This window comes from Lactuca serriola, chromosome 9 (genome assembly GCF_051521515.1).
Source record: "Lactuca serriola cultivar US96UC23 chromosome 9, Lser_US96UC23_V15, whole genome shotgun sequence".
NCBI lineage: Eukaryota > Viridiplantae > Streptophyta > Magnoliopsida > Asterales > Asteraceae > Lactuca > Lactuca serriola.
Genome location: NC_136416.1, coordinates 110,507,701 through 110,523,677, shown reverse-complemented (window position 1 = coordinate 110,523,677; position 15,977 = coordinate 110,507,701). Strand labels below are relative to the sequence as shown.

The 15,977-nt window shown below is 35.7% G+C and overlaps 1 protein-coding gene across 1 annotated transcript; it reads left to right on the top strand.

The window, feature by feature from the left end:
* Positions 1-223: 223 nt before the first annotated feature.
* Positions 224-15,507, top strand: LOC145076031 (uncharacterized). The gene is made up of 5 exons (XM_079022055.1): positions 224-619; positions 754-819; positions 896-1,145; positions 1,222-1,492; positions 15,198-15,507. Exons 1-5 carry the CDS (start codon positions 224-226, stop codon positions 15,505-15,507), a joined length of 1,293 nt encoding a protein of 430 aa, XP_078878181.1.
* The last annotated feature ends 470 nt before the right edge of the window (positions 15,508-15,977 follow it).

The following is a 15,977-nucleotide window of genomic DNA, read 5'->3' as shown; positions in this document are numbered from 1 at the left end:
TTAGAAACTAGGAGGAATTTATATTATAAAAAGAATGACAAGCTTAGACTTCGGGCATTATGTAGAGGTGTAGTCCCTGTCATTGATGCAAGTGGGGTGGTCGGCCTTAATACCAAAAATAAAAGCACGGGCAAAGAGGTAAATTCAGAAAAATTAAACTGTAGTTGGTTCCTTCATGCTTCTAGGTAAAACACAGAATCTCCCTGGTTTGTAAGGATATTAAATGACAACCATAAGTAGGAAGATTAGAGCTTGCACTGCTACTTTTATATCCAAGCAAATCATGGACCAAATCGACACGAATCCAGGGATTCCTCTTCGAGCATTGCAGGAACAACTTCAAAAGGACTTCGAGGTTGGTGTTTCTATTGACAAGGGATTCAGAGCCAAGGCTATTGCAACTAAGATCGTGGAGGGTGACTATAGGAAACATTATGAGATCTTGAAGGACTATGTCCTTGAATTGCAAGCAACCAATGTTGACACAACTGTCAAGATTGATGTTTATAGTGAACAAAACCCATCAAACCCAACAAGGAGGTTTAAAAGAATCTATGTTGGCTTAGGTCCCCTGAAAAAGGTTTTAAGGCTGGCCTCAGGGATCTTTTGGGTTTTGATGGTATGCATATGAAAGGACCATTTCCTGGGCAGGTTCTAACAGTACTTGGGTTGGACTCTAACAATGGTATTTACCCCTTTCCTTATGCTATTGTTGAGACAGAGAACAAAATTAGTTGGATATGGTTCTTGTAGTGTTTAGGAGAAGACTTGGATCTTGGTTCAAAATCAAACTTTACTTTTATCACAGATCGGCAAAAGGTATCTCTTTTTAACTTGTATTATTAATTAATTAATAATATATAAACTAAATACTTAATTTTTGTTATTGTTTTAGGGTTTAATACCAGCAATAGCCCAACTATTCCCATGTGCTGAGCACAAGTATTGTCTCAGGCACATACATCAGAACATGATAGTGAAATGGAAATTGAAAGAGTATAAGGATCATTTATGGAGATGTGTAACTGCAACCACTGTACCTGAATTTGAACATTGCATGAGAAAACTTAGCAACTATGACAAGGAAGCATGTGAATGGATTAGAAAGATTCCTCCAAAACACTGGGCAAGAAGCCATTTTACAGGTACATAACTTACCATGAATTACTATATGTTAAATGTGCACTTGTACTTAAAACAATATGTTAATTTTTTTAACAGGCAGAGCAATCTCTGATATACTGTTAAAAAACCTTTGTGAGGTATTTAACAGCAAGATAATAGAGGGAAGAGATAAGCCTATCATAGGTTGTTTGGATTGTATTAGACAATACTTGGTGAAGAGAAGCTGTAATGTTATGAAGGTGATGGACAATGCAAAAGGGCCTTTAACACCCACTGCAACAACCATATTGGATGTAAATAAGTCTCGTGCATCACATTACATTGCTAAGTGGAATGGGGGTGAGAAAGACCTAGTCACTGGGGCATGGCAAGATCAACATGTTGTAGATGTTAGGAACAACACATGTACTCGCAGGAAGTGGGAGCTAATAGGCATCTCCTATAAACATGCCTTGCAACCCTTTATGAAATGACCAAGAACTTAGAGGATGTTAGTGACATTTATAGGTGGGTCAATAAGGTATACTAGTTAGATACATGGAAGAATGCATATTCCTATAAGGTAGAGCCCATAAAAGGAAGAATAATGTGGCCTAAAAGTTTGTGTCCCACCAAACTTATCCCTCCAATACATCATAAGCAACCAGGTAGGCCTACAAAGAAGAGGAAGAAAAGTGAGGATGAAAAATTGAGTCAGAGTCAAAGAGGGAGTCAAAGTCAGAGTGGTACTCATGGTGTAAGTTAGGAAGAAGGATGTAAAGTTGGTCCTGATGGAGTTCAAAAATTAACAAGGAAATATGTCAGTGTAACATGTGCAAAATGCAAAAACAAAGGTCACAACTCAAGGATATGCAAAGGTCAAGGAGGTGGAAGTTGAAGATCAAGGTTGTGTTTGTTTTGGCAGATGTTATTTGCTACTTTTGGAAGTGTTTGGTGTTAAAAAACATATGACTTATGGTTATTTTGGTTTTCATTAGTATCATAAGTATTATAACATATATGGTTGCATATTTTGGGATAATGTAATTGCACTATATGCTTGTAGTCTATTATGTAATTGCAGCCTCGGTTATTATGGTTTTTGGTTATTGTTGTGTATTATGCAATTACAGTCAATTATTCACATTAACCTTTCTTTCACCTCACAATAAACTACAAAGAACCTTACAAACAACATAAGCAATTCCAAAAAATTCATATTTATATCAGGAAGTCAGTTACTACATAAACAACTTACTTTGACCTTACAAACAACTACAAAGAACCTAGGTCAAAGTACCAAAAACCATTAATCCACCCAAAAACCACACTTTTATCGATCCTCAACAAAAAAACCCCACCCTATAACCTAAACAGACCTTATGAACAAAATCACAAAAAACACCCAACTAGCCAGCAACAGAATCTTTAGAGCTGTGCACCAAGCTTGCATTCGGTTCATATTTCTCAAGAGTCCAGGAATAATGACTTTAGACCTTTCACACATGGGGGGATCAACCCATCCGATGAAGCGAAAAGCAGAATACTTCAAAAAGGGGAAAATAACAAATGTTATTTGATTAAAAATCAAAATGGGTGCAAACGAATTTCTTTACCTTTTGAGGGCAAGCATAGAAACGCCTGCCTGGGTTCTTTGGTGTCCATGAGCATTTAACAACAACAAACTTACAACAAAACAGAGAACCATCGTCCGATGAACTGACAAGACAACCGTTAACAAAGAGAGATGAGAGAAGGAAGAACAACTTGAAAGTTACAAAACAACGTTTGGGGAAGAACTTGAATGTTGGGGAAGTCTCTATATATTGGTTCAGGAATTGTAAAATGGCCCCTCAAGTAAAAAGACATTTATGCCCTCGTGTGCAATGCACGTGAGGGGTTTAACAGCCACAAACAAACGGAAGTTAACCCCAGGGACTTGTTCCACAAACAAATCTCTCAATAAGGACTATAAGTCCAATTTTTAAAAGGTTTGGACCATATCCACAAAAAATGACAAACCACAGGGATATATATATATATATATATATATATATATATAGTGAGAGAGAGAGAGAGAGAGAGATAGAGAGAGAAATGTAAATTCAATTTAGAAAATAAAAAAAGTTAAGAATGGGGGAATCATTCTCAGTCATTCATTTATTTTTGCCGCAAAAACATTCCTCGTACTAGCGGAAATGAGAAAGGAATAGACATGTATTTTCCAATAAAACATGTTTCCTTAAACTATGTTAATCATTATATTAATATCTAGAAAACATAGTTTTTTTTTCATTTTTTTAATTTTTAAGAAGCTATTTTTATCGAAAAATGATTTTAAATATACCAAAGTTCATGATTTTTTTCTCTACAAATATACACCCATATTTTTATTGTTTTAATATAAAATAAAAAATTTATTTTTTTATATTTTCAGCTATTGTTATTCATAAGTGAAAAAAATATATCAGGTTTTTACTACAGTACATTCATTATTTACTTATGAACCAAAAGTATGATTTTTTTTTACAATTTAAGTATCATTCATATATGAATATAACATATAATAAACATATTATATTCATATTTAAATAGTAGACGATGCATTCACTTGTGAATATTACATACTATATTCATTTGTGAATATTAGATGGTATATTCATTTATGAATATTATATGATATTTTCATATGTGAATATTACATATTATTACATGGTATATCATATGTGGGTATTACATAGTATATTCACTTGTGAATATTAGATGATATATTCACTTATGAATATTACATAGTATATTCACATATGAATATTACAAGGAGTTTTCACAAATATGTATATAATTTTTATATGTTACTCACATATGTATAACATACAGACTTGCATATTTTTGTTGTTTTAATAATCATATACTGATTCAGGTGAAAAAACATATTCATATGTGAATATAATGTGGTAATTTAGTTTATGTATTTCATCAAACAGTTGGAGTGCATACATGTTAACTATTTTAAAAATGTTAAAAACATGATAATTTGGCTGGTGGGGGAGTGTTCCTCTAGAAATGTTGGTCCCGTTGATTGTAGGAAGCTACAATGTGGTGGTTTTTCATCGTCGACGCCGTCATCTGCTCCTACTCCAACTTCACATTCTATTCCTATTACGCTAGTGGTTGCCATGGAAATCGATCCCTGTAACGCTGCTTATTTTCTCTTAGCAGTTGTCGGAGAGGGACAAAGATGAAGTTCGAGGTCGCCGTTGTATGAGATGGTGACGATAACCCTAATCGGAGTTGGATCTGTAAAGGTGGTGCTAAATCGTCTCCTTTGACAGCAGTGCCAGATCGTCGCCATCAATTTGATTTCGTGACCCAGATTCACAGTTGCTTATGTGGTAGGATGTTAGATGTAGTGGTGGTGTGTAGATTATAGACAAAGATATTGATGGAGTCCAAGACAAATTTGTTACCGCTCACTAATGTATTTGGATTATTTACATGTTTGCCACCGTGCATTTTTTAGGTTCATTAAATGATTTGTTGAGAATGGTTCCCCCATTCTCAACCTTTTTTTTTCTCAATTGAACCCTACTCTCTCTCTCTCTCTCCCTCTCTCTCTCTCTATATATATATGTGTATATATACACACACACACACACACACACATATATATATATATATATATATATATATATATATATATATATATATAAATTTCAGCTTTTGCAAACATTAGTCCCTTCCTTCTACCATTTCGGACTTTGGTCACACAACTTTCAGGCTCTGCCGAATTTCGTTCCTCATAATGTTTTGACCTTGGTTTTCCTCCCATTTTGTAACATACAGAATCGAGGTAGATTACATTTCTAAACATAAGTATGAGAATTGATTTCATTTTAGCACTTGATATATGAATTGTGGCAAATTCGACCAAAACGGCATTTTTATAATTGTTGGGGCATCACCACGTATGTTCGACATAATCCTAGGTACGCTGGGCGTACATCCAGAGATCCTAAACCATAATATTTAGGGTTTCGACCATATTTAAACATCCTTAAGTCCCAATTCCACTTCCTATTATTAGCCTCCAACCCTCATTTTGTCCATCGAAAACCCTAATCTTCTTTGTATTCATTTTGAGCTTGAAAGTGTGTGTTTTGGTGTCCTTGAAGCAAAGAGAATATTGATGAACCACCTTGGAAGATCAAGGCCACTTATATCCAGAAGCACCTCACTTTCAAGGTTCATTTTGAGGTATAAAACTCTAAACTTGATGATTATATCTCTAGATCTTATTAGTTTTGTAAGTCTTTGCATATTAATTAGCCCATATTCTTGATCCATTTGGGTATGAGCTACCTTAGACCAAATCAGTTGCCCCTTTGGACATGTTGGAGTGTTTTGAGTAATAAAAATTTCATCTTGGGTCTTCCTTTCCCTCTATGTAAGTGTTGAACTGTCTTAATAGGATAAGAAGCTATGTTTTAGCTTTTGGGCACTTTCTAGCCATGCAATACCATAAAGTTGGTGACTTTATGGTTAATGATGTTAGTTGAAGACTGGATCTTGAATATTTGCAAAAGTACTTAACGATTAAGCTCTTAATAAGAATGAAAAGTCGCAAGACGCGTACACTAGGCATACCAAATGGTATGCTACGCGTATACAGTCAACATCCCGTAATACGTCAAAGCGTGAATACGCCCCGTGTACAGGATGAGTACGCCCAACATACTCAGCTGAGTTGACTCGGTTAATTTTTTTGACTTTTTGACTTTGGCCAGGGTTTAACCAAGTTCAACGTAAGGGTATTTTGGGTATTTTGATTATAAGTTATGTTCAGTCATGTTCCAATGAATATGTGACCGGTTGAGTTGTTATTCAGAGTTGTGTTCTGTTCAACGATCTTTTCAGACTGAGAGGTGAGTCTTCCTCACTGTACTTATGAGTCGAAGGCACCAAGTCCGGCCCACTAGATTTGTTATCCTGGTATATTGATTAATCTTATGCTGACTATGTGGTTGATGTGTATGATTACCTAAGGATTACTAATACGCGTTAGATTGGTAGAACTGTATGAATACCTGTATTGTTGGATATATGTTAGAGCAGTAGATCTATAGGACTACCTATATTTACTGGTTATTTATTGGTATGGTTGTTGGGTTTTGAGCATTCTAACACTCCTAAGTGTACATGCAACCCTAAATACCTTGGATCTATGTTTTCTCTATTATACATGCAAATAAGAACTTCCAAGGTATTATCCTAATCTAGCATACAAAACAATGAATGTAACAAGATAGAATACATACCTTTTTGATGTAGAACGTCTTCATGAAGCTTGAGTGCCTAGCCCCAATAGTGTGGAAGCCTCAAATGGAATCACAATCACCAAAACACTTGGATTAACTTGAGAGAATTCTACAACTCATGAAATCGGCTAGCCCTTTTACTTCACACTCTAGTGGCCGATTTTTCCCAAGAATGTGATCTTTATATAGTGTTACAATTAGGGTAAATCCTAATTGTCATGACTTTCCATTTCCTTGGATCCATGGGTTCAAATACACCATGGAGCATCCATGGACCATCCTATGGGTTTTAGCCCAACTTGATTATCCATGGAGCTTAGCCCACTATACAAGTATGGATGATTTACACAATCAACCCATATATTTAATTAGTCTTCTTTTGATCACTTAATTAATCCTAGATTAATTCTTGATCAATACTAATTAAATAATCTCATTATTCTTATTATTAATATACTAGAACTTATAATATATTAATAACCATGAGTGTCTTATTTCTCTCATTTAGTCTATCCAAGTGCATGATGCCATGCAACCCAAATGGACCATGCCAGGTCGGGTCAAGTCTTACCAATTATAGTTATGGACTTAGACATTAATCCAACAGTCTCCCAATTGGATAAGTCTAAAACTATTATTGCGTATGACTTCAGGAACCAACTGGCAATCATAGCTCTCAAAAGCTTCTGTCGAACTCTGACCTTGTAGATGAACTCTGACCTTTGTCAGTGACTTGTCCATTAGATAAGGGATCATATATTCCTCCATTCTAGATATCATATGGACTGAGACATGGATTATAATCATTCTCTCTGTCCATTTGTTGTTTCCCGATTTTCGATTTATGACGACTGACTAATTGAACAAATCAAATCAGTCCTGGCCCGGCCGAGCACTTCCATTTGTCATCATCAAATCATCGAGGGGCCCACAGATATCGCTTTTTCCCGAAGGTAAAAGGAACGGATAAACTTCGACTCATATGGCTTGTTCTACTACTTGTTGAATCATACAAAAAGGCACGTTTTATAGCACCGAGTTACCAAATGCGTTTTCGTGCAATCAATGTACTATCAACTCATAGTAACAACTCATATCTCTAGGTTTGAAGAATATAAGATATTATTGTCTCATGATCACTCGTGATAAAATCCATGAAGTGATTCCAATGAGCGCGGGTTGAATCCAATACTCAGAACTTATGAGCACTCATGAGTGTTGTAGCCCTTTGTCCAACACCTTAGACCTCTACAAGCCAACCCATGACAGTCTTAATTCATATCTACTTCCAACATATGACCGACTGTGGATGGTTTGAATAACTTAGTCATTCCAGAAGAATAACCCAGTTTATTCGGGAAGTCAAAACATGCAAAATGAAACACAATAATAATTGAATCCAATATGGTATCAACCCTTTGAACATAAATAAAACACCTTTTATTTATCACCATATGATTACACATTATTCATTGTATACTGTTTTAGCTATCAACTTTATTCTTGAATTTAAAACAACAGTTGTCCCATGCTCCAAGCATGTACACTATGTTTTCTTAAACACTAGTCATGCCATACACCAAGTATGCATACTATGTTTGTCTATGATCTTTACTTTGTGAACTAGATCAATTGAACATAACTTCAATGATTCTCTTTACACACTCCCAAATCCTTACTGCAAATGCAAGAATTCCAAATTCATGCCATTTACTGAAATCTGTTAGATTCTAAACTTATATGCATTGATCCTCTTGTAATGATTATGTACAAAGTCATAAAGACTTGACAACAACCATTACAGAGTATTCCAAAGGAGATCAGCTCCTTGGAAACATCCTTCTTGCATTAAGTTTCCTAATCTTAAACAGATTGAAAATTCTAACTTTGAAACATTTCCAGATTCCATTTTGACTATCACTTCTGAACAAGAGTTGCCTCCTTACAGGTTATGTCAATATGGTCCTTCCAGAATTATCTACTTCCAACTGTCCTTGAGCAACCAATCTTTGGTAAACCTTAGATTGTCCTCGACAATTGTTTAATCCTTTTAGTCATATCCAGTTCTAAACCTTTTCCCTTCTTAATGCCCCAGGCATTTGGAAAATTTTAAAAAGGATGAATATAGCACAAGTAATCGATCCTATATCCGAAGCATATGGGAATCGATTCATGATGTCTCACATAAAGACTAAACCAGTCTTTTGCTATAACATTTCCATTCAATTTGCCAAGTTCTCATAATTCAGATTATGAAAAGGAATGCCGTAATCATAATCGAATTTTAGAACGCAAATAATGGACCCGTATACAGAATTTCCTTATGTTGAGCCATTCCAACATGAAATTCATATATATCCTTGACTAAATGATTAAAACCTCACGATCTAAGCTTATAGATTTGAGATGAAGTATAATTTCCTCTCCCTTAATTATAGCATAACAACTCTTTCCAAATTGAAACTTTTGTTTTCTATAATTAACATTGCTAACTTGCAATACTTATCATAATTATCATGCTCCCACTAACATGATGATTATTAGCATAACACTTATGCTCCCACTAGCTTTGACATGTACCCAGAAATCAGCTGGACTTCTAGAAATCAATACTTCATTGACTTTCTTACCAAAGTTCAGATTTCTGATACTAGATTGTTTTGATAAGACTTTATCAAAATCATACACCTTCCCTTAGATAGCACACTTGTGAGTCTAAACAATTATGAAGAGGTATGCCGTAATCATAATGGTTAGACCTTTTTGCCACTTCTCACAAGTCCAGGTTAGTGTGCCGGTAAACCACACACGCTCCACTAACGACTTTGAGAATGCAAATATCACAATTGCTATCTAGCTAAAATCTACTTAGTGAAAGTGTTTCCTCACCATCATTTTCATGAATCGGAGAGAAACCTTATGACACTTAGATTTATATGGTGTATGAGTTCCTACCCATATTAATTTGTCAAAACCATAATCACAAGACAAAGATAATGAAAAATCCAAAACCATATGGATTGAACTCAATCTTAATTTCTTGCCACCTGGCAGCTCAAGGGCCTGCCATTGCTTCCAAGTTGTTGTGCAACAAATTGAGAACTCTAAGAACTCATATGCAAAGCCAACTTTAACTGGAATGGGCACATAATATGTCAACACGATAGGTTATGAACCTCAAGTTGTGTGCTAGTGAAGAACTTCAGGTTCCATTCTTGATTAGTTCTTGAGACTTTCAAGACCTTTCAGACTCCCACTGTCCTCTTGACATATAAGACTCCCTTGTCAAACATCCAAGAGATAGTGCGGATTCTAATCAAGACAAACACTTCACACAATTGGCCTAAGTTGGTCTTTGTTTTCTCCAAAACATCACAACTTACCAATTTCAAATGTATAAGAGTAGAAAACATTTACTCTTACATTTGACAAGTGTTTTAAACCTTCTTTAAGACATGTCACGCAAATTACAATCTTGGAGTACAACTCTAAGACTTGTATTGGAACGAAGTATGACTCATCTTCTTGATTTAACCATTTCAACAATTCAAGATCCCTCTTCTTAGTCATAAGAATGCACTAAGATTTCCTTAGAGAACTAATTGTGCTATGGTTTCTTAATCATTAAGATGATCACAAAACTGATACTAAAGTACTCTCCCATCTTTTCAGATTTGAGAAACTTTTATCCTTCTCCCTTATTTGATTCTTCTTATTCGCTCTGCCATACATTGGGACCTTTTCCAATGTCTCAGAGTTACACTTAAGCTTGTAAGTATAATCATATTTACTGAGCTTTAGTAAACTATGACGAATAGTCTTATCAATCTTTTGTGGTGGACTTAATCAGTGCACAAGAATGTGTACTCGATCCCTTAGTCCTTCACTTGACTCACACATCCATGTGAACGAGTAATTAGTCTTAATTTTTCCAAAACATGAAAGTTCTCATTCATCATGCTATATAACTTGCACGATTCCAAGTTTCGGTCCAATTGAAACTTGGGTGATGAGAATCTTTCCTTATTTGGTAAATCTAGACATTACCACAAATGAAAGAATCAATTTCATATTTCCACTCTTGCTCTTAATGGAATCATATAAGCAACAATTTTTCCTCAAATGCCATTGTAAGGATATTTTAAAATAAATAAAATCAAAAATTTTCTTTTATTTTAAAAACTTTGCGGAAAAACTTATCCTTACAACCCATATGAAAACTTGTTGTTATCTATTCCTAAGCAATATCTCATAACTCCTAAGAAGTAGCTCAAGAATCCGATCTTCAAACTATGCGATAGAAATCCATCTACGCGATCAGATTCAACATATTCTTTCTTTAAGTTTCTTCACTTTTTCTTTGATTCTTAAAACATCACCATGTGACCCAGTCACATCATGTATCAAGAATCTCAGAATAGAAACTTAACAGAGTTAGATAGTGGACTTTACCTGAAGTAGAGTCAAACTTATTGACTTTAACATCCTTAGGTAAAGTTTGGCAGCTTCGCAACCAATGCCCCTTTCTTTGGCAATATAAACATATGGACCCTTTGATAAAGGTACACAGGACTATCATAGACTTAGCTTTTCTCTTTACCATTTGGTCAACCGAGTTGACTATGGCCGATCCCTTTCCATTGGGAGGAGAATGCTTTACTAGATATCCAATGTCATCATTGTCAATGTCCATACAGTTTTAGGAAGTTGATCTTAGCAAATAGATAAGATCATTAAGGGTCTTGTCATAGTCTGTTTCATAGGTGTTCTAAAAGAGCTCACTATGCGACTTAGAAAGTGATTGAACCACCAACTTTCTTAAGACTTTGACACCCAACTCTCCCGGCTTGTCAATATGTGACTACATCTCCAAGATGTGATCACAACTAGACCTTGCCTTGCCAATAGGGCTGGAGTGACCTTAAACTTTTCAAGAACTTGTGTGTTGGGGAGAATAATTGGAGGAGGTGAAAGAAGTATGATTTCCAAAGGACATCATCTTCATTTAGGAAACCTTGTTTCAAAAGATTTGGGAAGATCATAGGTGCCTAAACCAGACAACTTTTGGGAGATATTCAAGATAGTTGATTTAAAGTCCTTAATATGACACCCACTATGAAATATTAAGGCTAGGACCCAACAAACTATTTTATAACTTAGAAGAGGTATGCCGTAATCCAAGCTATAAAATATTTGAAGGTAGGTGAATGAAGATTCACCAATTTCCACCAAGATAAACGAAATATATTATTAGGTTTTAATTGGTTTTGAAACTCCTAGATCTTTGAGATTCATTGAACTGTTCAAAGGCATGTTTCAATCTCGAGTGTGCCCTTTAGGTTTTGTGACTGGAATGCCGAGGATCACAAAACAAGGTGTGAAGTAACCATGCAAATCACTTGATACCCTTAATAAATTACCCCTCAATCGATGTGCCGGTTAACCACACACGCTCCATCGATACTATGATAAATATTAAGTCACCCTTTACCTACCTTGTTAAGTCCAAGTTAGTGTGCCGGTTAACCACACACGCTCCACTAACGACTTAGACAAAGTGTAAAGTGTAATTTCATGGGTTAGCACCTTATTCACATTTTTCCTAAGTAACTAAGATTGGGTATTATTAAGAGTTTAGTTACTTAGTATTTATCATTAATACTTTTAATGAAGGGAGAATTATAGTCCTGTCAAACCCGTTCGGCTAACGACCCTCCACCGGTCAAGCAAGCGGTGGGTGAGAGTGGACACCCATTAAGTTGCCATTTTATAGGCAACAACCTTATACCCACCTTATAGACCGGCTTCGTGAATGAGGCGTACTAGCGGTAAGACTGACTTTACTCTTATACATATATATATATATATATATATATATTATTAACTTATAATATTATAAAGTATAAGGGTTGAATTTTAACTTTTAAAATTCTAAGGGCTAACTTGGAATTAAGGTATTCATAAGTGAAAGCTTTACAAATTCCAAAACTTGAGGGCAAGTTTTGAAACTATTCAAAACTAATTAATTCCATAACTTATGTGTTTAAAGTAGTTTTAATCCAAAAACTCTTCAAGTTCCATAACTTGAGGACAAGTTATGGAAGAATTTAAACTAATAAAAGAATTAACTTTTCTTTATTTTATAACTTATGAAATTAATTAAGGTTACACTTTATTTATTTATTTATTAATGAAGTGACTCTTGAACCTCCATAACTTAAGGACAAGACTCTTCATCTTTTGTAACCTTTGCCAACTTTTATGAGTTTTATGAAACTTAAATGTGACTTTTCATATAACTTGAGGACAAGTTACAAAAACACATTTTAGAATCAACTCTTAGATTAATTTGGATTGAAAACACTAATTTCACATAACTTTCCTATTAATCTAAGCAACTCATAAGAACAAGATAATTCAAATCAAACTTTTTCATGTAATTAGTCTAAACCTTAAACTAATACAAAACATGAATCTATTGACAATTATCTTTGAAATTGGATTAGCATGAACATTACCACATCAAAAACAAGTTTATAAGTTCAAGAACAACTTAGGGTAATGTTCCTAGTCCATTTCTAGCCAAAAACGTCGAATATATGCTGTCTGGGGCTCCTACTCGTCGAGTGCATGAACCTACTCGGCGAGTAGGATGATTTTACTCATGGACTCGGCGAGTTCATCAGTGGACTCGGCGAGTCCAGTGCCCAGAAAGCCAGAAAATCGAGTTTTTCAGCATTTTTCAGCAATTTGCATCAAGTATAATAGAAAACAAGCCTAGGCTCTGATACCACTGTTGGGTTTTGAGCATTCTAACACTCCTAAGTGTACATGCAACCCTAAATACCTTGGATCTATGTTTTCTCTATTATACATGCAAATAAGAACTTCCAAGGTATTATCCTAATCTAGCATACAAAACAATGAATGTAACAAGATAGAATACATACCTTTTTGATGTAGAACGTCTTCATGAAGCTTGAGTGCCTAGCCCCAATAGTGTGGAAGCCTCAAATGGAATCACAATCACCAAAACACTTGGATTAACTTGAGAGAATTCTACAACTCATGAAATTGGCTAGCCCTTTTACTTCACACTCTAGTGGCCGATTTTTCCCAAGAATGTGATCTTTATATAGTGTTACAATTAGGGTAAATCCTAATTGTCATGACTTTCCATTTCCTTGGATCCATGGGTTCAAATACACCATGGAGCATCCATGGACCATCCTATGGGTTTTAGCCCAACTTGATTATCCATGGAGCTTAGCCCACTATACAAGTATGGATGATTTACACAATCAACCCATATATTTAATTAGTCTTCTTTTGATCACTTAATTAATCCTAGATTAATTCTTGATCAATACTAATTAAATAATCTCATTATTCTTATTATTAATATACTAGAACTTATAATATATTAATAACTATGAGTGTCTTATTTCTCTCATTTAGTCTATCCAAGTGCATGATGCCATGCAACCCAAATGGACCATGCCAGGTCGGGTCAAGTCTTACCAATTATAGTTATGGACTTAGACATTAATCCAACAATGGTATATGTTGATGTGTTATTGTCGGTTAGGTTGAGTCGGTCCTGCTATGTGCTAAAAGCCTCCAGGGCGGTCTGGATAGATTGAAGGCCTGTAAGGCGGTCCAGTCATGACAAAGTCCTAGAGAGCGGTCTAGATATTCTGTAGGCCTAGCGCGATGGTCCATTCATACTAAAGGCTTTGAGAGTGGTCTAGATAGTCTGTAGGCCTGATGCGACGGTCCAGTCAGGATGAAGGCTCATGTATGCATGATGTTATTTGTATGGTTGTGTGTAGTACTTTAGTGGAACTCACTATTCTTTGGCTTATGGTATAAGTTTATGTTTCAGATACCTCGGATGACCAGGGCAAGGAGAAGGTATGATCGTACATATCCTTTGATGATATTTTTTGTGAGATTTTATGATACATTGATCTTGGGAATGTTTGTATTTGACACTTGATTGAATATGATTTTGGTTAAAAATAAAGGTTTCTTTTAAGTTAAAAATGAAAAACTAATGAATTGTAAAAGTTCTAAAAATAGTTTTCAAGTAATTTTTAAAATTGTTTTCAAGATAACCAGAGAAGGAGGCGATGTGTATGATCAGTCGGAGCAGAAACTATACCCCAAGTTACCCACACTGTTATTTGCTTATGATAATCATGATTGAACCACATGCTACTAATAAGCTAGGGATCTAGGGAATTGCATGATAGAATTGTCTGATGTAATTCTTATATAAAATCGACATCTTTACTGTAGTTCCTTAGATGTGTGAATCATACTTACACATAACTAAGATTCTATAGCCTAAGAATGTTAGATTTAGCCTTAATTTGTGTTCCTTGTCTAGTTGTGGTCTTAGGATAGAATCAAGTATTCGACTATCTATAAGATCTAGTGTTATATTTAATTAGCATACACGAGTGGCTCCAGGGTTGAAGTTTCATGGATGATTATATGTGTAAGATATCGACCAAATGAGGAATTTTTAGTCATTATCAATAGAGTGAGGATAGGATGTATGCATATCCAGGTTGTTGTACTTGTTTTGGGTAGTTTGTCATGATCCTTGAGACAAATATGGGTAGGTAAGGAGGGTAGTATGTGACGGTACTAATAGAAGCATAGGACCTATATGCATATCAAGGAAGTCATAAACCACATGGATTTTGTTTGTTAGGGATGTTTATAATGGTATGAATTATGGAATTTATCATATTCTTGTTTATTTTTCAGTATGTTATTCACAAGGGGATCAGGTTCTGGATCTGGAGCGAGTGGCCAGGATAAGCCAAGGTTGATTGATAATCATATACGAGAGATGATTTCCACTGAGGTGGCTACTGCTATACGGGGATCTATCCCAAACTTGTTTGGGTATGTTAAGACCTCTATGATTGAGCTTCTTGGTGATCAGTATGCTGAACTTTCTGAGGTTGCTGTTGCTTCTGCGGGGGCTTTGAGGGAGAGAGCTTTCCTATACCGGGACTTCGACAATCCGAAGCCCTTGGAGTTTGATGGGGTCAAGACCCGATTATGGAAATAAGGTGGTTGTCTGATATGGAGGTTTGTTTCTTTAGATGTTCTTGTCAGGATGACCATAAGATCAAGAGCACCCTGAACTTTCTCTAGTTATGGGCGAAGGATTAATGGAGATTGGTGATTAGTTCTTACACTCCTAAGCAGAGGCCTATGGTGACTTGGGAGAAGTTCTGAAGGTGCTCCGTAGGAGGTCCGTGGGGGTCGCAGTTATGGAAAGTTTAGCAAGGTTCATCATGGATTTGCTGATCTTATCCTGTTGGTTGCCACAAATGTGGCAAGGAGGGGCACTATGCGAGGGATTTTTGTCAGCAGGCACCACTTGTGGGTCCTAGGATTTGTTACCATTGTCAGAAAGTGGTCGATGTGAGGGCATATTGTCCCTTACGTGTTTCCAGGCTTGTGCACGCACCAGCCACTACTACTCCTAGGATTATAGATGGATGCCAGCATTGGGAAGAGCCCCCGAGTGCTCGT